The sequence below is a fragment of the Suricata suricatta genome, chromosome 14, assembly GCF_006229205.1.
Source record: "Suricata suricatta isolate VVHF042 chromosome 14, meerkat_22Aug2017_6uvM2_HiC, whole genome shotgun sequence".
Taxonomy (NCBI): domain Eukaryota; kingdom Metazoa; phylum Chordata; class Mammalia; order Carnivora; family Herpestidae; genus Suricata; species Suricata suricatta.
This window is the reverse complement of record NC_043713.1, coordinates 21121630-21146093: the sequence shown is the minus strand read 5'-3', so window position 1 is coordinate 21146093 and position 24464 is coordinate 21121630. Positions and strand designations below refer to the sequence as shown.

At 37.2% G+C, this 24464-nt stretch overlaps 1 protein-coding gene across 1 annotated transcript in view; it reads left to right on the top strand.

Annotated features, from left to right (window-relative positions):
- Nucleotides 1-24464, top strand: part of DCC (DCC netrin 1 receptor) — a 727087-nt gene that overhangs the window by 293776 nt on the left and 408847 nt on the right. Inside the window, exons 6-7 of the mRNA XM_029921550.1 lie at nt 756-910; nt 3690-3810. Of these exons, the coding sequence (XP_029777410.1) occupies nt 756-910; nt 3690-3810 (276 nt within the window). The remainder of the gene's footprint in view (nt 1-755; nt 911-3689; nt 3811-24464) is intronic.

Sequence of the window (24464 nt, the reverse complement as noted above, 5' to 3'; positions counted from 1 at the left end):
CTCTCCGAGGCAGGGTTTTGAGGGACCAAGCCTGAGAGATTCATTAGCAAAGGTGTGTTATATTTTATTTGTAATTTTCTTTCAATTACAAATTTCCATCATAGAGTAACTAGTATTATGACAATTAAGACATTAAATTAAATTAGTATATCACATATCATGCTGCAAAAATAATAATGCAGTGTAGTTATGTGCCACAATAGATAATTGCTAAGACAAAGGAATGTGTCCATAGTAAAGGTGATAGTCATTTTTTTGTGTGTGCCTATCATCATAGCCAGTTTCAACAGGGAATGAGTCCATCACATTAACTAAATCCCAGTGAAATTCTAGAATTACAGAGATAACAAGCTTTCTTCTCTTGCACTCTGGGTTTTCTCAGATTTATCAGCTTCCCTTTATTTACTTTATCAAGTGAAGTTTCCATAGCTTTAGGTACTGTTCAGTGTCCTCTATGTAAGTCAATTGGGTGCAAATGCTCAGGTATTCAGAATGTTTACTACCTCTATAATATTTTCTCCAAAAGTGTTTTTTTTCTTTCCTGCAGCAAGACACCACTAACTACAACTGTTAAACTGTGTTTGGGAGACAGAAGATGCGTTCTACAGTGGTCCCTGTATACTAAACTAAGGGCTTCAGGGAATTATCTGAATTACAAATATTCTCTATCCTCATCCAGTGCTTCTTACTGGGCAAAGACCTTAGCATGCTGGCTCATACTCTAACCCACTTACTTTTGTTTTATGTCTTTGCAGTTCCACCATGGTTTTTAAATCACCCTTCCAACCTGTATGCCTATGAAAGCATGGATATTGAGTTTGAGTGTTCCGTCTCTGGAAAGCCTGTGCCCACTGTGAATTGGATGAAGAATGGAGATGTGGTCATTCCTAGTGATTATTTTCAGATAGTGGTAATTATCTTCTTTTCATATTAACTTTACAATCTCATTCATGGTTTCCTGTCTTTTCAGTCCCTTTTCTTTCCTGGGAAGAAGGGTCCTGTTGGGAATTTTTATGATGTGTTAAGAAAATTGTTCTAATAAAGCAAATTATTTTCTAGACTTGTAATTTTTGAGCTAAAAAAGAGTGATCAAACAGCCCAGCCCCCTTGTTTTACAAACAAGGTTTTAAACAAACAAACAATGAAAAAAACAGAGGACCCAAGACTGTTTTTCCAACTATCCTCATTGCTGGTTCTTGGGAGAACAGTCTACTTCTAGACTGTATGGAGCCAAGAATATCTTACTTCTTTGACTCTTACCCTTTATAATAAAGTTTCAGCAAGATATGCTACTTATAATTGTACTCTTGCTTTCATAATATAGACTAGGTTTTTTTCGTTTTCTTTTGTTTTGTCTTTGTTTTTTGCTACCCTTCCAGACAGGATGGCTTATCCTACTTGAGCAGTAGAAAAGGATGTGGTGAGAGTGACAGTGAAGGTCGTAGTAGCCATGGTAGCAAAGTCATGGTGATCCAGAGTTCACATGGCATTGTACTTTTGAACACTGGAAAGAATTGAAGCTAAAAATAATAGTTCTTATAGTTTTTCTAAGCCCTAATGCACTTTATCCTCTCTGGGGGATAATATGGATAATGGTGTTACATTCACTAAGTTGTTTTCCTGATACACATTGAGCACTCAATACCTATCATTATTAGCATTGCTTTTGCTGTTACCAGCAGAATTCTTTGCTTATGTAAAAATTCTCTATGAAAACTCCCCTTTAGGTGAGGCTTGGAGACTCCAAATTCAAGGATATGAATATATGAGAAATATGAAAAGTACTTTCCAAATATCAAAGAATTTTGTAGCTAAAGAAGGAGGATTTAGGCCAACTTCTCTTAGGTTGAGATGCAGACATGGCCCAACAAGAAGAGTGTCTAAGCCAGGTCTTCTGGCAGAAGGGGAATAGAACACAGGTGCTCTGCCAGTCCAGGCATGTGCTCTACTTGAACTTGCCCTGGCGCTCATTGGTGGAGCCACCTCTTTGTTGCTGGATTAGTTGACTTTCAGAAACCTCCATAACCTCTTTTTGCATGCATTTGTCATACCACGAGGTTTTTAAGGAATATGTCCATAAAGCATATCTTTATTACTTTTATCACCACTTAGTATTTTCCCCTTTTAGTTGCATCTGTTTAATTGGTTAGGAATACAGTAAGAAAGAGAAAAAAATGTAACTTTTCAATGCCACACCAATCCATTATTTCCTTTAAGTGTAATGCCATTTCTACTACCACTGAATTAAAAATGACCTGCCGTGGGGTAACTTGAAATGTGTTGTGTCCGTCTAAAATATATACTACTTGCATATAAAGGAAATTGTTGAGTGCCCTTAAGGACATATGATAAAATGCAACATTTATTTTTTCTACAGTTTGAATAATCTTTCTCCCAAAATGACTCATTACAGCCAACCTATGTAAATGTTTCTTTTCTAAGGTGACAAGAAAATGTACAGTGTGAGCCCTGTTCACATTAAATTGTGCTTAAAAATATTTCCCCAGTAGCTCCAGAAATCTGAGAGCCATTGTCTTGTCACAAAGTAACATTAACGCAAATAGTAACTTATATGAGAATTGTTAATTAGAAGTTAGTCAGCTTTATCTAAGAATTTTACACCAGCACAGAATTGACTACAAGACACTAAAAACAATTAAGAATTCCCCATGAGGTAATATTTATCTCTTAATGACTTCAGGGGAAGTGATTTAACACGTCTCACTTACTGAACTAATTCTTACACTAATATTGAAGAAAAACTGAGTTAGTATAATTAAATGCTATCTCCAGATCATTTTATCATCCTTGCTTGAAGAAGATGGTGGCTCAATTTATATAAAATTGGAGTTAATATTGCTGTGTTTAATTTATGAATTACTGAAGGTGAACCATTTTGAACATATAACAAGAATGACATGGTATAAAGTATCCACCATACCACCACTCCAAATCCCCAAAAGGGTACATGTCAAAGCAATTACAATTTTAAAAGGACTTTTGGACTTTTGTTTCCTTGGTAAACACTTCCAGAAAATATCCAACCTAGCTTTCTTATCTTTTAGAAGTGCAAAAATCAGGGGTGCCTGGGTGGCTGAGTCAGTTGAGCACCCGTCTTCAACTCAGGTCATGATCTCATGGTTCATGGGTTCATGCCCCACATGGGGCTCTGTGCTGACAGCTCAGAGCCTGGAGCCTGCTTCAGATTCTGTACCTCCCTCTCTCTCTGACTTTCCCCTGCTCACGCTGCCTCTCTCTGTCTCTCAAAAAAAAAAAAGTGCAAAAATCAGTGTTTTGGTTTCTTTTCTTTTCCCCTAGCAGCTGCTAAACCCAAATTTCCTTCAATAACAAGTGAAAAAAATGAAATTTCTTTCAATGCTAAACTTTTTTCTTGCCTATGTAATAAAAGAGTTCTCTGCTGCTCATTTGGATATTGAGGATGATGTGTATTTTCACGAAAAGAGTTTTCATTGCAGAACTAGGTTAAATGGATGCACATAGATTCAACAGAGTTTGGGGAATCTGTGACATTTCCCAAGTGGCATAAGACACCTCTGTGAGGCTGAGGACTCTCATGGCCTCCCTTGTTGCTTCTCCTGCAAAGTTCTATTAAAGTTTGATATTCATTTTGTCTCTTTGAGGGTTTTGTTTTGTTTTTAACATTTCCCCTTCTTCTTTCTTCTCCCTAGGGAGGAAGCAACTTACGAATCCTTGGAGTGGTAAAGTCAGATGAAGGCTTTTATCAATGTGTAGCTGAAAATGAGGCCGGAAATGCCCAGACCAGTGCGCAGCTCATTGTCCCTAAGCCTGGTAAGATGAGGGGAACTTTGCTCTGGGACTGGTAGCTATCATTATGCACGGGCCACTTGTAAAATTTGTATTGTTTCCCCTATCTCTCCAAGTCAATTGGAAATTATTTAATTATTTAGTTTATCAAGGCGTGCATTTGTGTATTGATGGCATATTCCTTCTAGAAAACTAGGCATGTATCTTTATCCAGTAAGACAGTCACGAACAGTAGGTGCCTCAGGTTGTCAAGATTGCCTCTCTCTCTCATGTATATATGTATGCGTGTGTGTGTGTATATATATATATATATACATATATATGTGAGAATATATACTTAATCCATGGAAATTGGCAGAAAAATAGTAGAAATATATATTGAATATATATTCTGAATCAGTAGAATATATATATTCTACTATATATATTGTATATATAGTAGAATACATATATATTGAATCAGTGGAAATTGGCAGAAAAATAGTAGAAATCATAACTTGAAAGTAAAACCATTTTCAATCTTTTTATAAATAGATTTTGATGAAATGTATTTTGTCTATAATTTATAAAGTTTTCTATTTTATTTTGTCCTATAGTCTTTTGGATGTTTAATATGGTGGTATATTCAAAAGTATCATAACTCTATATTATACATGTCTTGTAATGTCCCCCAAACAATAAAAATTCTGTCAGGAAAAAAGAAAAGAAAAGAAAAAGGAAAAACAAACTGGTCAGCTACTCTGAAATGTTGTATCACTGAAAAAAGTAAAAAATATTCATTGTTTTTAAAAAACAGAAACAGAAATTTTGCTTATATAGATCCAAATACTTTAAAATACTAATATCTTCTATGGATGTTTTCATACCACCTGTTGATTATATTGCTTTCAGCTCTTCAAGACCTCTTGACATGAACCCCACTCTTGTCTCACTCTTCCCCTGTAGTAAGTTTAATAGAAAATAACTGAAATGTACAAGACAAAGTCTTTTTTTTTTGGCTTCTATCATTTAGAATGTGTCTATGAAGGCCTTATATACTGTGAATCTCTAACCAATCATTTGAAGGCTCTTGGACTCTGTGCTCATGGTGATGACTTTCCCTTTTTTTCTCTCTCGATTGTAACAAAAAAGCAATCCTATAACAACAGTCCCAGATGCAAAAAGGAACTAAAGGAATTACCTAGGAAATAAAAGGGACAATTAACTCTCATTCAAGATTGCTGATTTCGCTGATGGACGCTTTCTTTTCCTTCCATTGAATGTGCTTTAAGTGTTAGTGTAACATTATTTGTGTGACAAAGTACTGTTTCCACTGAAACAGTAAGGGATGAGGAGTAGAAAAGGAACCTCTAAAACTAGACTCTTGAGTGAGCAGGCTTTGAGAACTGTGCACCATCTCATTCGTAATGACAGTATGGTCACATTTATGCCACCAATGGGTGCTATCACAAGTCACAGAATAAGAGAATTGCAGTTAATCTTGATTTTCAACTATGACCATAAAGCTAAGGAAAATGCTGGATAAGTGGTTCTATATTTCTAAAAAGAAGCATGAAATAGTTTTTCCTGAGACGTGTTGACAATGACCAAACACCCCCAGTGACCATTTCCTATAAGTGCTCATAGGAATGGAAGATTCTCTGAAGTTCTAGAATTCATAGAATTAGAGACAATCATGACACTTTCCCTTCCACACAAGTCAAGATGTGGAGACACCAAGAAAGCCTCTTGAACAGATTGTATGTGCATGTGTGTATGTGTGCACGCGTGCGAGTGTGTGTGTGTGTATGTGTGTGTATATGTGTATCTTTTACTAGGAATTGGTTGTAAAAATGAGAAATGGGCAAATCACACAAGCTGGAAGCTGGAAATTGGAACTGTCCACAAGGATGCTGGAAAGAGAAAGAGGAAGACGGCTGTAGAAAAAACCTATATTTCCACCTTGGGAACGAACAAAGATGTGAGTTGCACTTAAAGATAGCAGGGCTGGAGTCATTTTGAAAGGATTATGCTTGCGAGGTCCTGCCCGCTGAGCCTATGCCAACCAGAAGAGAGACACTGCCTGAGAGGGAAGCTGAGCCAGGGAGCTGGTGGACCGGCCAGCTGTACAGGCAGAGAGTCCAGTGAGGGCATCCTAAGGGGCAGGTGGGAGTCTCCGAAGAACCCACAGAGCTATCTCACAAAGCAGAGGCTCAAGGATGTCTTCCACTTTTGAGATAAAACCCATCCTCCCCTGGATATCTGACCCTGGAGAAGCCCTAAATAGAGGAGAAAACAAAATAGATCTAAGAGATTGCGAAAACCATGGACAGACAGCCCCACTAGCTCTTCCTCACTTTTGGTCTCAGGTCTACTCAGATCAGTGGGAAGAAACTTTAAATTAAGCATTAGATTGATGTTTTGATTTAGATCTATGTGTGTGTGTATGTGTGTGTGTGTGTGTAGTTTGTTGTTTTCCATACCTGAAGATAAGGCTCTTAAAAAAAATGTAAGGTGACCCCAGGACCAGAGGAATGGCCCAAATTGCTATCAGGGATAAGAAATAGATCTGACAAGGTGTGTATGAAAATGGGCCACAGGCTAAAGTGAAACTGTTTCCTCTTAGTATTCTAGCAGTTCAGCTCATTCGATAAACCAGTTATAAGCATCCAGCTTCACTTATTCCAGCAAGCTCTGGTATCAACAGGGAGCCATGTATTAGTAGCATCTTGTATTCCACCTGGGCCCTGATTCATTTAGGTCTAAGTGACAATACAGAGCAAGGCTCCCCTTGGCAGGTGAGTTCTCCTCGCTGGGGCAAGCCTCTGTGAATGTGGATAATCCATTCTTCTATGCAGATGGTAAAGGACTGTCAGTGGATTCTGCACTTTCAGTCAGTGTTTATTATATTTGGCAACAGGTTAGAATAGAAAGTAAAAGAAAATGAAGAAAGAAGTCTGAAAGCATGGCAGGATACTGTGGTGACTGTCTTATACACACACACACACACACACACACACACACACACACACACTCTCTCTCTTATAAGTGATGAACTGCTTTTTCCTGGCTATTCATTTGGGTCTTCGTATAATGCTTCTCCAGCTCCTCAGAGATACAGTATAGGCCACATGCACAGATGGTGGCAAGGCCAGCCATAAATATAAATTCAGTAAGAGGTTGACCATGGTAGGCAGAACATAGCCCTCTCTGTTTAAGTTTCAACAATAAATGGCCACCATGTATTTGAGTCACATTGTGGGCTCATATGGCCAGCTGTTCAGCTTTGGTCTGTCCGCAGGCTTGCAACTGAGAGTCACCCTTGGCAGCCGAAACAATCCGTGCCTCACTGAAGCACTCACAATGACCTACTCCAGCCACTGTCCATTGTTAATGGGTATTTACATACACCTAATGAAGTTTCCACATAGCCTTTTTTATACAGTTAGCTATTCCCACTCTAGCAATTAGTCACTTAGGAAATAAAGTAAACATAATCTACTAAATTAAACAGAGTTAATGACTTGTTTTGCTCTCCAGAATATAAGTTTGGGAGAAATATTGAGGTGTGTGTACTCTAACAGGTGAAATACATACACAGGTCAAGAAGATCAACAGCATTTTTAAAAAAGTCATCATACTATAGGAAGTCCTATCGATAATAGTATATTTTTAGGATTGTAATGCCATATACACAGTGCTAGACTGCTGCCTCTTTGCCTCTCTCTCTCACATGCATGCGTGCGTGTGCACACACAGTCTCACACACACACACACACCATGCATGAAAGCACAGAAGATGTTCTGCATTCTTAAGATTTTACATAGCCTCAGAAAGATTTAGCCATATTATGCAAGTGGTGGTGAATGGAAATTAAAATGCTTTTGCAGACTTATATTATTTGTATTGTTTATCTCTCCTAATTGCTAAGGAAAAGTTTTATTGTTTGTTTTAGCTTATTTGCTTACTTATTTTCTGGGGGGAGAGCACATCGGTTAAGAAGTTGCCTTTCTAAATGAAGAAGGCTGACTATGACTCCAACTTCACCAGTCAGTGAACAGACCAGCCAGAAAGTATCAAGAATCAATGTGTTAGGTGTCACAAGAGCAAGGTTTCAGTAGCCATATTTGCAAACCTGTATGCAGTTAAGTTAGGATCCGGTTGGCGTAGTGGATGTTGATGAATTATTTACCTTTAAGTTATCCAGTAAATTGGGGTGTGGGCGGGTAGTAATTAAACTAAGAAAACTATTTGATAGGTGGGTAGAAAAGATAGCAATTTTCTTTTGCTAGGAGGATGTGGGTTAGGGAATAAGCCTGGAAAGAAGATAGATATAAGGTATCAATTCTCTCTAAGCTGATTATACTCTTTCCAACTGCTGGGTGGCATTCAGTTTCCTGGCAATGGTCTTTAGCAAAGGACATTGAAAATACATAACTGTCGGCCAAGAGAGTTGAAGGCCAGGGAACCAGGAATAAATGCAGTGATGATTGGGCCATATGCAGTCTGGGATATTTTTAATTTAATGGCAGAAATGGGTAAAGATAGAATGCTGGTTTTGTTTATTTTGTTTTTTCCTCCAACACTGGTAACAAGATAGAACTCCCTCCTGTAGGAGGTGAAATATATTGGTTTGGAATTTAGGAAAATGTATGCTTTTATCAATTTCTTGTCCTCCCTTGGAAAAAGCTACTGATTACAAATAACACTAAATTTTCAAAAATTTATTAAGGCAGTATATCATATAGCCTAAAATTAGCAGAAAGTATTTAAGTCTGGTCAAATCGCTAAGGCATAATATCAGAAGCATTGTTTTGTTTTGTTTTGTTTGGATCTGTTTTTATGACTTATTCCCTATTGATGTGAGAAGAATACCTTGAAATCCAAATGGACAAGAGGACTGTCAAGATGCTCATCCATATAATTGTATATTAACTGCAACTAATTATAGTATTTCTTACTAAATATTGACTCTTACATAGTAAACTCAGTAGTATTATGTGAAGCAATGAAAAATTGTACAATCAGTCTTAACACTTAAAATCTGTTAGAATTTGTGAGTGTAATAGCCCATAAACAACTATGTAAGACAATGTAACCAAAGCTAATAGGAAGTACTTCTCAATCACATATTAGTCGCTGGTGGTCAATTAAATTGAATTTTTGTCTTTTATATGAAAGGGTTACCATGACTTAAATGCTCAGTTAATTGCTCCTGGAATTCTGCAGATAATTTATATGGGTCAATTTCATGTACTAGACTAACATGTTTGTGGATTCAAACTAGAAATTAAGTCATTAGACAGTTTCCTCCTGCAAAGTGAGATGTTCATTAAAACTATAAACATTCTCTTTAGTTTTTCATCATTGAGTCTGAATGAATAAAAGTTAACTTAATGTTTTTGAAACATTTTACCAATGTGGTGGTATTAGAAGCTCATAAGTTTTCCATGAACATTCTCTCTTATAAACCTTGGTAATCAGCTGTAGATACAGAACCAGAATTTTCAAGGTAGTTTATAGTGTCAGCATACATGGCCATGAATGTGTTCAATCAGCTGAAATGTTATTTTTGCTTGCCAAGATAAACATAAGAGGATGGTAGCCAATGCTCTTTTATTTTCTACTTCAAAGTACCCTTTCCTTACAGTGTTGGCACTCAAACTAATACTCTCTTGAGGGGTTTCGTGATGGCATAAGTTTGGCATAAAGCAATTGTTTAATCTGTTATCATATAGCAATCATACGATAGATTACATGTGTCTCATCTCTACATCTTTTTCTAGTTTACCTATAGAAATTTAAAAACATAATGGAATATAGACTATATTTTGTATGGACAGAATCACAGACAGTGTTGCTCAACCTTTCCAAGTCTGTATTTCTCAGCTATAAAATGCAGTAGATAAGCATCTCAAAGACTGATTGCAATAAAGGTATGTAAAAGAGATTTGTAGGCTCTAAATTGCTACCCAAATGTTACTCAAATGTTAGTTAATATTCTGCTAGTTTGTTTGGTCTCAAGACAAATAGGCATTTAATAGGGTGTATATGATGACAGCTTTCTTCTGGCATATTTTTCTATCCTCCAAGAAAAGAATGAATAAACAAATATTTCAATGACAGCATCCATTTGAGTTTAAGTTTTTAGCCTGGTGGACAAGGTTAAAGGGAAAGGTTTGTTTCAAAATGACTCCTGGTGGAAAGGTTTGCTGCAAGGTTTGCAGTATCAATTTAATGACTTGCTCATTCCAGTTTTATGTCGGCAGAGGTTTCTCAGCAAATAAAGGCTTGTCATTCACCTTGTCCTTGGTTCAGCATGTGCTTCAAGTAGGAAGCTAGCTCAGTGCTAATCAGGAGTATATGGCTGTATGGCAGACTTTGAAATTAGAAATGAATTCTACAGTAATGGGAAGTATCCTGATGCCAGTGATAACTATAATAAATTCATACAATATGGAAGACTTGATAGATTCATAAATATTGATCATATCATACATTGGTGGTAAAAACACCAAAGAGTGTTATTCTAGATCTTTTTTTTTTTACCTCTATAGGGAGGAAATGAAAAGAATCTTGATTTTTATGGGGAATTCAAATGTCATGTGCTTGTTATATTTCTACTTTTACAGATAAATCACCCTTTGATAACAGGTGTATGTATACACACACACCACATATATTCAAAAATATATACATATATATTTTCCTTTTATATATATTCTTATATATTATTATTATAGAATGTTATCAATGTAATAATTAGTAGGAGGTATATAGAATTAAGTAGTTAAAATTATATAGGTGTAATTTTTAATTAATAGGTGATAATATCAACATTGGTACCTCTATAATGAAATGGCACTCAGATACACAGGTTGAGGGAGTGAATTACAATTACAATACAGTCAGAACAAAGACCTCGGATGATCCCAGTAGAAGCTTTGAAACTGGAGTATCTCCTTAGGCTATCCTCTCATTTCTATCCCCAGAAACGATTGTGACCTTGAGTGAAGTGTTCTCTTTAGCTAAAGGTAGTCACTTGAGATGGCTCCAGTAGGGAGCCATCAGGCACTGTCACTCCCTCCAGCAGGATGAATGAGGGCTGCAGTCCTGGGAAGGAGACCAGGATAGTGTACATCTACTACATCCTCCCCTTGTGCCACTCATATCTATTTGCTTCATGTAATAACCTATCGGAAATAACTATTTCAGAATATGAGTTGGTCTCATTCCCTGGGGAAAAGAAGAAGGTTAGAGGTGTAAATTAAATCCCCCTCCAGTACTACTGCAACTGGTCTTGGGGCTACAAATGGTATTCGTTGTTTCTCTCCTCCTACCTATGATGCATTTCTCTTACCCCCAGCTACCATCTCTGCCAGTCCATGTGGCTCATCATGTGGGAAGACTCAAACTCCTATACCTTCACGAGTCACAGAAACTGTACAAGTCAACTTACCATCAAAGTTGGGGAAGAGAGTACCAGGAGACACCTCTGATAGATCAAGATAGTTGTCTTCCCTTTTTCTCTCCTCCTCTTGATATCTGGGTAATAATTCTTGCCTTGCAAACTGACATTTTGGCACAAGAAGCCTGAAAGGACCAGGCAGCAGTGATCCCTCAAGTTCAATGATGTCTGCTGTAAGAATAGGACTTTTAAGTCCATAGAGTCTAAAGTTGCAGGGATTCCAACTGGGTCACTGGGAGTAATGGTAAGTAAGCAGGATCATACCTAGTTTAATCTCTTGTGTCCATGTACTCTACCTGTTACGGACATGGCAACATATACTAGTTGTTGGTTAAGAGACTACACTGCACTCTAGAGGAAGGGACCCCACCTAAGAATATCATCTCCCATTTGTTTCCTCAGTTTCTCCTCCAAAAAGCTGTACTTTTATTATAAGTCAAGTCAGCAGCTTTTCAGTTGGCATTTGATAAGATCAGGAGATTCACTGGTCATGTGTTCATCCCCACACCTCTTTTGCTATAAAATGAGTTCTTTGATCTTTTGCAGTGATAGACAGAATCCCATGTTGATGGCTCAGATACTTGGTGAGCTCTCAGATAGTGCTGCAGGCTGAAGCCATGAGAGCAGGAAAGGAAGAACATGCATATATTCCAGTCAAGATGAATTTCTGCACCTTCCACAGCAGAAGGAGTTCAATATAAATAACATGTCACCAATAGGCTAGTTGGTGTTTTACTGAGTGCTCAGCATTTGTCTTGTTTGCAAGTATATTAAATATATGAGAGTAGCAGCCTTGTTGAGATTGAGCCCATGATATTGGGCGATGTGTGTAGACTCATTGCTGCCACTATAGCCTCTTCATTCACATATTTTCGTTCCACTACCGGAGCCTGGCTGATGCCACCTAGCTGAACTGTTTCATCTACTTGATTGTTTAGTGACTCTTTTTTGGAGGATACCATCTGGTATTTAGATATGATTCTTTGCACTTGGTGTTCACTCTCATAGACCCACTCACATTCCTCTTTTCCAAACCTCCTTGTCCCTGAACTTGTAGTCACTCTCTCCAGAACTATAGTGAATCAGCCAAACCATGTGATTTTGTTCATAGTCCATATATATATTATCACTTTGCTCCATTTTTCTGGTAGATGGCCTAGTGCACTCAACATTCTGCCTTTCAGGAACAGTTCTCTTACTGCCCTCTGTCATGGTTATATCTAACTGAGGCTGTAGTATAGCAGGCGTCTATTTGGAGTGTACTCACATACCCACATACCAGGTTGACAAAACTGGGCCTCTTTCCTCCTCAGCCACTTGGCAGTAAGTGTGAGTTGAGGGAGAGGATACTTATATAAATGTGATTGACAGTGTGGTTGTTGGGGTTAGCTGCTCTTATGCCCTCTGGTCATGTTTGTGCCTGATACCAGTTGTTTAATCTTTAATTTTACTACAACATGATGATGCCACCTGACCTTTGACTGATCCATTTTTTAAAACCAGTTTATGATGAGCAATTATAGCCAATTCTTTCTTAGTGTTTTCTTAGTGTTTCTTTGCTTCTTCCTTAGTATTTAGGGATATGAAATACAATCATCTGTCCCTATTTAGAGGACTTGTCTTGTCATGTTCCAAATCATGTGCCCCTAAAAACTTCACTGATGCTATGGGTCACTGTATCTTTATAGGATTTGTCTGCCACTGCTGAAGCATATGTGTTTTACCAAAACCTCCCATGTACTTGCCATTTCACACTGAACTTGTCTGATTAACATGATTGTATTAGCACAATTGACAAATGAAATATACTACAAATATCTGCATGGTCCAGGTCCCATTGGACTATTTTATGACAGAACATGGGAGAGTTAACATAGATCTGGGGCATGACTAAAAATGAATAATGACTTTTTATTCCTAGTGAATAATTGTAAAAGAACACATCACTGTGGCTATATATGTTGTACCAGAGGTTGTGTTAATCTACTCACACAAAGTGTAGCATCTGGAATAGCAGATAGAATAGGAACTACTACTTAGTTATGTAGTTGTCTTACTGTCATTCTCTAGATTTTCTCTGGTTTTGTAGGGATCAGATTAAAGGATTAAATTAGAATATGAAAGGAATTATCATTCTTTATGGCTCTAAGAGTAACACTAAGCTCTGCCATTCCTCCAGTATATAATGTGGAATAGTGATAAGTGGAATATTAATGTATAGTGGAATAAATTTATGTAATACATACATGGTGGAATAAAGTATAAAAAAGTAGAATATAATTATTTTTGTATAATATGGGTCTAACTTTTTTCTTCTTCTTCTTAAATAGTTTATTGTCAAGTTGGTTTCCATATAAAACCCAGTGTTCATCCCAACAACTGCCCTCCTCCATGCCCATCACCTATTTTCCCCCTCCCCCACCCCCATTAACCCTCAGTTTGTTCTCAGTACTTAAGAGTCTCTTATAATTTGCCTCCCACCCCCTCCTTAACTGTGTTTCCCTTTCCCCTCCCTTATGGTCCTCTGTTCAGTTTCTTCTGTTCCACATATGAGTGAAAATATATGATATCTGTCTTTCTCTGCCTGACTTATTTCACTTAACATAACACCCTCAAAATCCACCCATGTTGCTACAAATGGCCAGATTTCATTCTTTCTCATTGCCATGTAATATCCCATTGTATATATAAACCACATCTTCTTGATCCATTTGTCAGTTGATGGACATTTAGGCTCTTTCCATGATTTGGCTATTGTTGAAATGCTGCTATGAACATTGGGGTACATGTGCCCCTAGGCATCAGCACTCCTGTATCCCTTGGGTAAATTTCTAACAGTGCTATTGTGGACTATAGGGGAGTTCTATCATTAATTTTTTGAGGAACTGCCACACTGTTTTCCAGAGTGGCTACACCAGTTTACATTCCCACCAACAGTATAGGAGGGTGCCCGTCTCTCCACATCCTTACCAGCATCTATCATCTCCTGATTTGTTTGTTTTAGCCACTCTGATATGGGTCTCAACTTTTAAAATAAGTTTAATGGGGCACCTGGGTGACTTAGTCAGTTAAGCATCCGACTTCAGCTTAGGTCATGATCTCACCATTCCTGAGTTTGAGCCCCTTGTCAGGCTTTGTGCTGACAGCTCAGAGACTGGAGCCCACTTCCCAGTCTGTGTTTCTCCCCCTCTTTCTCTGCCCCTCCCTTACTCATGGCTTGTCTCTCTCAAAAATAGATAAAAAGATTTTAAAAAATAAAATAAATAAAATAAATTTAAATATAAATTGTCTCTATATCTGTATTTTATTTTTTTAAATACTATATAATTTTATTTTATAATTCAAAATACATGGGTGCAAAAAAAGCATCAAACAAACAATATATATTAAAGTATGTCAAGGGTTTTAGAAATGTGAGTGTGATTTTGTCTTTGACTTCAGCCCCCAAATAAACTAGTTGGAGTATTCTCTGCCTTTTGAGACACTGAAAAGTCTGAAAAGGTTCCTAGGGGAGAAGGCTTTTGTATTTTATTATTTTAAATCTAATGAGAAACTTAGAAACACAAGAAAATAAATGCCATTTTAATTATGGAAAAGAATATGCCAATTGAGCTCCCATCGCCCTGCTTAGAGTAAGATTTATATAAATACAGAAAAAAAGGAAAACACAGAAGAGAATAGCATTTTCAAAAACCTACTTGTGTCAGGTTTTGTGTGCTAATCACTTCGTAAGCATCGTTCCATTTTCTTCTAGGATAATCTGGTCCAGAATATATTACTATTCACATTCCACAGACTAGAAGATTATGCTTCAAAGAGGTCAGATAGCATGGTAATACTGAACAGCTATAAAAAGGTGGAACTGGATTTGAAAACACGATTGAATCTTTTTAGTGGGCATCATGTTGAGTCATGGCTTTACAATACCATTATCAATTGATTCTTCTCAAGAATCCTATGAAGGAGAAAAAATCCTTTCCCCTTTCCTTTGTGGGTAAGAAACATGCTGCTCAAGGAAGTTAGCTAATTCCTCAAGGCCACTTGGCTAGCACAGTGTGACTTTCACACCTGCTGCCTCACTGAGTCACTCTGCCTTAATGTGAATGCCGCCCCCCCCACTCAGTCTACCACATGGAGCCTAGTCAGGAAAATGGGTGATGATTAATATTTATTTGAATTTAGTCAGACTGATTTGTGAATTACTAATAAAGGAGAGGAGCTTGAAATTAATTAAAATTCCTGAGATTCTGCCACACAAATGATACCTGTCCAAATTCCCAGTGTGCTAAAAGTCATTGCTAAGTGTGGGCCAGTTGTAGAATGTGTCTTGAGTTTTAAAGTTAAATATCATGTAACTCCTGTTACCCAGGACTCTGTAGTTTAACCAAACATAAAAATTTGACACAACTAATCCTAATTATTAAACATAAGGCAGAGTGATCTATAATGGTATATTGATTATTTAACATTTACCAAATACTCAGAATACCGAAAGTGCACAAAACTGAAATGAATATCAGAATTAAGATAGCTTAATTCTTTGTATATTAAGAAAAATTCCTTAAATTCTAATACAACTAGTGCTTCATCTACTATGTTTTTGTTTAAACCTTCTGTGAGGAGGATAGTGGTGTCACTTGTCCTGCTGACTGACAAGGCGCCTGTTGTTTAAAAAGGTCTTTCGCTTGTTATTTTATTTTGTTCCCTGCTTTGAGAGAAGCTCCAGGTTCCAAAATAGGTGTTTTCTTTTCTTTTGTTTTGTTTTGTTTTTAAAGGAGGAAGGGGAACAGTTTGCTTTCATATAAATATCTACTCATAGATCTTTAACTTATAATGCAGTTCCATTGGAAAAAAAATAGTTAATAAGCCTAAATGACTAGTATATGCTGTGTATAGCTGCCTTTGTTATTTTGTATTGACAAATAGCCACCAAGATCCCTAGGTAACCTTAACCTTTCGTGACAATGTTGACAAAACCTATTTCTTTTATTGGATTATGTCTGAGTTTGATATACGGTAGAGCATAAGAAAATTCACATGAAACAAAAAAAAATTCATCCTCAAAGTAAAGCATGTGTTGTAAACCAAGGAAAAATCAAATAGAATGCCATTTTCCCATATTTCCTGATATTTTTCAGTTCTAGTTTCTATTCGAATGAAGAGCTCCCTGATAATCAGGTAAAATATTCTTTAGTTCTGAAAGATGTCAACTGAGTTTATATGTTTGAAAATGTACAAAAGCAGACTAGACTATTTTGAATGGAGAAGAATGATTCTTTCTCTAAATGTTTTTCTCCTAACGGCATAGCAGTTACTTGGAAGAAGAAAGAAATGAAAATACTATGTAGCTTATTTTATATTTTACTCATGCCTTGTCTTCTTGATTTCATAAATAGAAAGAAGCAAGAGATAACAGAATTGGTCGTCCATACATAAGCCCTTGGATCTCATGAATGCCATGTCCAATTTCTGACATATAGAACACCTGCTTTCTTTTCGTACATGAGTCTTACTTCTCATTATTTAATATGAGCCTTTGAGCCCAATTCTGATCAGATATTTTAGGTCTTTAACACACTTGCCTGGAAAGGATAACATGACCCTTAGGGAAATTCAACTGAGTGAAGTGGTAAATACTTTTTGCTTTTTATATCAGGAACAATAACAACAGCAATAAAACCTCATACCAAGTATGTCATTTCTTGCACATAAAACATTATCCTAGAAGTTATTCCTATTTCCTGAATGCAGATGCTAAGAAAAATTGTTCAAGCTTTTAGACTAGTAGAGAAGTTTGAAGCAGAACAAAGCATTACCATGAGCCCCTAGAGTATGTAGATACAAGATATAGGGGTAACACAACGGAGAACTTAAGCAACTGTTCTTTTGGGAATCAGAGGAACTCATTGCTGAGTATGTGACATTTGAGCTGAGATGGACTTTGAAGTAGAAGAATGATTTTTACCAAACTGTCAAGAAGGGCACAGAAACAGCTGATAGAAGAAATGTTACACCTCAAGCCTAGGGAAATGGCACAGAAGCAGAAGTATATGTTCAGAGAAGTATGTGTAGCTCAGTAAAACTGGAGAGATATGCAGGCTGGATCACACAGTATCTTTTTTGAACATGCAAAGAAAATTGGACTTTTTGTCTAGGCGATGCTGGGATATTGATGGCTAGAATGTAAAGGATGCTATTGGTGTTTTCAAAAGAGAATTCTGGAAGTAGTGAGGATGAGTGCTACATTGGCAGTGGTGGAGATGGACTGGAAATAGCAAAACTAATTGGAAAAGTGTATCAGTAAGAGGCTCAGCAAGACAGAACAAGGCACCCTACCTTGTACAACAGTACAGAAAGAGTGAGCAGATATATTAGCTCTTCAAAACATGGAGATTATCTACTAATATAGAGAGAACATTTAAGAACCTGGAATGATTTCTAGATTCTTGATTTAACTGAATAAATGACAAAGCCATTACTTCCAAAGGTGGAAGATCACAAAGAGCGACTTAAGTGTATTTTGACAGAGAGCCTGGATTATGAGTTCAGAGAGGGCCCCTTTCTTGGTCATCTTTGCATTTCAAGTACCTGGTAAAGGGCAGAATCTCAATTACTCTTTACTAGCTAATTGGCAATGCTGAATAGTATAAACTATTATAGAAGATGAAGCAAAAAAGGTAAATATTTTTAAAATCTCAGAGCAAATAATTTAAATAGACAAAGTTAATAGTCTAACTAAAAAACAATATTCTGTCATGTGGATTAGAAAGACTGGAGCAGAAGGAAATAAAAACAAATGCAGATATTTTGTGATATCCCCAGAGGGAAATAGTTATGGTGTGAACTGAGGGGCAACTCAGCCCCTAGAAAGAAAGAGACATTCAAAGAATAATATGGTAGAGGAAATGGTTAGCAGTTTGCATTTGAATTGAGAAGGAGCATTTGATGCTGACTGGAAATTCTGTAAGTTATTGGCAATGTTGATGGTAATAAAAAGCTTAAGGGAGAGTTGACGGGGGTCTTATTATGTACCCTAAGTTCTTTTGTTGTATCCAGATTTTAATATCACCCCAAAAAAACCGGAGATTACCTGGGAGACAGCATGCAAAAAGCAAAGGGCTTTATTACTACGGGCTTATAAGCACAAGCTCGCAGACCCCACTGATGCAGTGGATGGATCCACGTGGAGTGAGCCCCGAACATGGCGGGGCAGGGCCTTTTATGAGTTTGGGAAGGGGAGTTAACAGGAAATTGTGACACAGGTACAGGGGTCCAATCAATATAGCATCACATCATTGACAGTAACTTTAACCAATTACAGAGTGGACCCAGAACCCCCAGGTAGGGCTTGACTAGGACCCTCAGGTAGGGCGTGACTAGTCTTAACCTCCATCTTTAGACCCGCCCCCAGAAATGTTAATGGTGTTAGCTGGCCTTCAAGGTCAGAGAGGAAACCCAAATCAGACCTGCATCCTTACACTTTGACAGAATATAAGTGAATCATTCTCCCACTGATGAGACGATTCCTCCTTGTGGACCGTATTTTACCCAGCTCTGAAGAAGGGACTCATCTTGCTGCCATGTTGGAAGAATGAGTTAAAGGGTATGCATGAACATAAGATAATCATGGAGTACTGTCCCTGCCAGGACTGGAACATATTGATTTGATTAGCCCTTAACTATCAGAAGAGGAAAAGTGATCACATCTTTTTATTCTCTCTCTTCTTTGTCTCTCCTCTGTCTGTGGCAGACGCAGATTAGAACTAAGAAATAAATTAGAAATAAAATGACTAACTTTAGCTCTCTGCCATCTGGAAAGAAAATCCATTTAATTTACCCTGACTGTCCTTGTTATAGTATTAAATATAGACTAAGTAGTTTAATATGAATTTATGTAATGAGTTCACAAATTGATTTTGTGGTCTGTATTTGCTCTAGGAAATAAACATCTGCTTACTCTGGCTTGACAGGCATACCTGTATGTGGACTTACGTTGATATGATGAATGGATTTTCTTAAAAAATAAGAAATTTAATCCATGGTCATTTCGCCATCCCAGTCTTTTTAAAATGCAGAGTCAAAACCAAAACGAAACTGATTTAGAAGCTTCCGTTATCTCCTAGGGGAAGCAGTCTCTCTATTGGGTGCTGATGCTAATGTCTCTTCTCTGAGTGACAGGATAAAAAAAAAAAGACCTTGACCCTGTGTCTGTGAAGCTTCCACTTCATCTTTTCCCTTGTTCAAGAACGTCATATCCACCTTATTTAAATATTAATTATTTAACCTGAACGGTATGCAACGAATTTGTAAAATAAAACCCTTGCAAGTTTGAAGATGAATCCAGAGAGGTGCCTCTCTCACTAGGCCCCCACCTTCCCTATCTCGGTGGCCGAATTTGATGTAATTGTAATGGGTGACAGGACATGTCAGCCAATCATTCTCAGAAGGGCTACTACGATTTGTAATTATAATGTCCTTTATTCCTATTTAAATTCAACAGTATTGTCACATTACTATTCTTTCTCTTGAAACATGGAAATTTGGGTGTGGGGGGTGGGGGTCCTTAAGAGACAGGGTTTTGCTTTTTTGAAATCTACACTTTTTCTGTCTGTCCCATCTCTCCAAGGCATCATAGACGGGAGCGGCCTGCTATCAAGAATGGTAATGTACAATCTAAGGGTACTTAATCTAAAATCCGTCCTTGTCAAAGGAGAACACATTGGTCCCCATGCGGCAGTAATGGGAATTTTATTTCAGCATAAGATTCAATGGAGGCTTTCAACTGTATTCTTTAAACTACCCATCCTTATCAGTTTATGCGATGTACAGGCCTTGTGGGTCTTTAACCTCATGCTACTTTTAAAAGAGAAAACACTAAATGTAGTAAATAGTCTAATCCACATTGAAAATGTATAAACTAACCTTTTAAACTGGCTGTAAACAAAACAAAACATCAAAATGTTATATAGTTATAACTGAATCTAGCTTTATTATTAATCATTTCTCCTGGTGGTTAAAATGTAACTCTCCCAGGAGAACTTCCTTCCCAACAGACTTGACTTTCTCTCATTGTAACCGCATTATATTCTAAAATTAGTTTCCTTAATTTCCACTTTCATATACGTTAGAGGTTGGCCTACCAAGGCTCTTCAAAAAAATCGTAGTTGAGGAATGTAATACTCTATTTTTATTTTATTTTTATTTTTTTTAAATGTTTATTTATTTTTGAGACAGAAAGAGAAGAGTGTGAACAAAGGAGGGGCAGAGAGAGAAGGGAGACATAGAGTCTGAAACAGGCTCTAGGCTCTGAGCTGTCAGCACAGAACGTGATCTGGGGCTCAAACCCACAAACCATGAGGTCATGACCTGAGCCAAAATTGGATGCTTAACCAACTGAGCCACCCAGGTGCCCCAGGAATATAATACTTTAAAGTAAAAATTGCATCAGGTAGCCAAGAATTAAAATAAATATATAAAGTCTGTATAACCATTTTTTACTAACAAACCACTAAGCAACATGCTAAAGTAAAGTCAGCATCCATGACATTTCTTAATGTTTATTTATTTTTGAGATTGAAAGAGAGAGAGAGAGAGAGAGAGAGAGAGAGAGAGAGAGAGAGAGAGGAAAGCGCACTAGCAGGGGACAGGCAGAGAGAGGGAGACACATAATCTGAAGCAGGCTTCAGGCTCTGAGCAGTCAGCACAGAACCCGATGTGGGGCTCAAACCCACAAACTGCGAGATCATGACCTGAGCTGAAGTAGGATGCTCAACAGACTGAGCCACTCAGGTGCCCCTTAGTGACATTTTAAATTAGTTATAATGGATATTTTGCATTAACTCTATTTATCAACACTTGGGTTTTTTTAGTTGTTGTTTGTTTTGTTTTTTTAGAATTTTTTGATGTCATAGTTTTCATGTGGTATATAAAAAATTGTTTTGATTCAGCAAACACATATCCTAATTTTATTGCCCCTGTTTTTCTGGCCTAGGATTAGTTAAATGGCAATATCTGGCTTATGAGTCCTGCCTCACTGGGTTTCCATTCTCTCATACCTTATTTATCATACTTACACCTGCTTCTCTAGATCCCTAAATTCTACACCCCACTGCTTTCTACATCATTCTACTCTACAACACTGGCCCATTCCTTCCTTCATAACAGATTTTACTAGGGAACATTTAATTCTGAAATCCTTTTCACCTTTACTTTTTCTTCCACTGACTTACCCAAGCCATCATGGACCAACAAACAAAATAAACCCATCATTATCACATCATCATCACCATCTCCTCTGCCTCCTCCACTTCGTCCTCCTCCTCCTCCTCATCACAACATTTTTCTCTTCTGTTTTTTAATATAATATTCTCTCCCAAAGCTCAGTTCCTCTGTTTTCCAATTATCCCAAATAGGGGTGAGAGTTAGTAGGCTGGTGATGGCATATTGATTGATGACTGTAGATGAAATATACATGGGTAAAAATTCCATACATTCTTATGTAAGAGAGGGCATATATCCAAGTTGCCTTGGAAATGACTTAATTTCTGATACGTGAAACTCCTGAGGCCTGAAGCATAGCACAGGTATAGTTTAGATGGTTAGCAACACAGATGAGCATTGATGATAGTAAAAGTATACCACATGTTGGGCCAGTTTCTCCTAAAGCTTATGATGCTATCAGGAGTACTACAATTGGAGGAATATATAATACTCCTTTTTGTTGACTTTGTTAGAATCCTCCAGGAAACATTTTATGTTCTAAAAAAGAATACTACTGACTCAAACGTATTATCCATAACTAGCAAGATTCCGTTTACGCTAGTAGTTAGAATGACTACATTTTAATTTTCTTTGTGATTCACAATAAATTTAAAGACAAAAAGATACCTAGAGTTAATGATAATATGCTGTTGTTTAGAGAGAATCAGGTGGAAAATCCAGTGTTTGTTTTTTATTTGTTTGTGTTTTCCCCCATGCGTAGAGACGTCATGAAAATGTTGGAGTATTTATGTCAATAGTCCAACTCACCTACAACGGCTCCACATATTTAAGGCTTCGGAGGAGAAATGATGGCTATGGGATGGCAGCAGAAATTGTTGTTTGCCGCCTGTTTCTGGGGCATCAACATCTGGATATCATAGAGTAAACACAGATGTGGTGGATTTCACTGTCTCAATTTAATCATGCTAAAACAGAATTTCTCTGGGTTTCCTCTCAGAATAGTTCTAAGCTAGTAGAGTGTAGGCTCCAAGATAAATTTTGTATAAGATTTGGCAAATAGACACAAGGCACACCAATGCTTCTTTGTGTTCTGGACTTTGTTGCAGGGCACCTGATGTCTTGGCTCACCTGTTGCCACAAGGCAACAACGTTACCTTCTGCTTCATGCCTTCCTTTTGGCTTCAGCTTCTCCAACCCTTGAGTTAGATGTGTGTTTAGGTATGAGATGAAGATGGTGAAAGGTTGATGTGGATTCTAGTGTGTCCTCCTGAGTTCCATCTAAGCTTAGCTGATTTTGTCTTATCCTCACTTTCTCTGGTTCACATCTCTCTTCCCTTCTCAACCTTCTGCCCTGTTAACTTCAATCTCAAGGACCAGACTCAGAAATAAAGCCTTATACATACTGTGTAACCAGCCCTTAAAACTATATATTATTTAATCAAGCAATAGAATCCCCCTCCCACCCATTTACTGCAATGCTCTTATCAAAATGTGATTGCTACAGTGGAGAAATGATAGAAGCAATAAAAGTGGCCAAGAAATTTGGGAAGTGGGTGAAAACCTACAGAAGAGAGAGATGCTTGGATGGCTTTGGCAAGATATACTCTAATAATATTTAGTCTTTTTCTTTAAACCTGTTCTAAAATTATCCTTATCTACTTGAGTTTTAAGCTTCAAAATTCAAGTCTGAATATACAAGGATCCCAGAAAGAAAGGAATAGCATACTTACTTCAAGAAAGGTTTAATAAAAGAGCTATTAACAAAGGTATATGAATGTATAGAGAAAATAAACTTATTTAAAATCACCTTATTTGGGGGCACCTGGATGGCACAGTCAGTTGAGCATCTGACTCTTCATTTAGGCTCAGGTCATGATCCCAGAGTCCTGGGATTGAACTCCATGTCAGTCTCTGTCCTGAGCTTGGAGCCTGCTTAGGATTCTCTCTCTCTCCCTTTGGCCCTCTTCCTCACTCACGCTTGCTATAAATAAATTTAAAAATAATAAATAAAATAAAATAGTAAAATAAAATAACTGAATTCCACAGTGTCATGTTCTCATTATAATTTGTTAAGTAAGCTCCCCAAATCACCTAGTTACCTTAAATTTCTTTACTAAAGACCCTGCAGGGTACTGTTATAAGGATTTATGTGGACTATTTAATTCCTACCTACTCAGCATAATCAAATTCTGGTGTCAGGAGTAGATAAGCCATTAAGATGTTCCCCTTAGAACATTCTATGCAACCTAGATGTCTTCTACCTTTCTTTTCGATGAAACAGAAATTTGAAGATAACTTTTTAGAAAGTAGAACAATCACCGTATCTCCCTCTAAAACCATGTTGCTCTCTTGCTGGTTCTGAAGCTTAAATACTACAAAGCTATTCATTTTCAGATGTTTGCCAAAATGCTTCTCCTCTAAAATGTTATCTGTCCTTTTGGACTCGATGATGAAAGAACAAACAGAATCAGGCATTCAAGCAGGATGAAGTAACCACTTTAATTTTTTGCACCAAACCCACATCTAGTCCTCCTTAACTTCCTATGGCCTGTTTTCTTACATCGCTGCTACCAGTACCTATTAACAACGATGCCATTATCATGTCCAGCAATGGTTTCCTATTCTCTTGCATTGTATTTAAATTGGTTTCCTTAGGAACAAAGCTAACAAATATATGGTTCTCATTTTGAATATTAAAGTTGGGCCAGCAGTGCACACAAACCCAACGCTTAAAAAGTTTGTGACACTTGACAATACGAGTATTCTCTAAGAAGAACCGTATCCAGTCATGTGTCATTTATAATAACTACGGCCAGACTTGCCTCATAGTAATATGACTAATGTCACCATTAGTTTTTTTTAATTATTTATTTATTTATTTATTTATTTTTACTTTATAAAGTTTCATATTTTTTAACATATGCAATTATTTTCCATCCTTTACAATACAGTAGTTGCAATGACACTCCAAACAGAAAAGCAAAGTAAAAAATCAAAACACCAACTTCT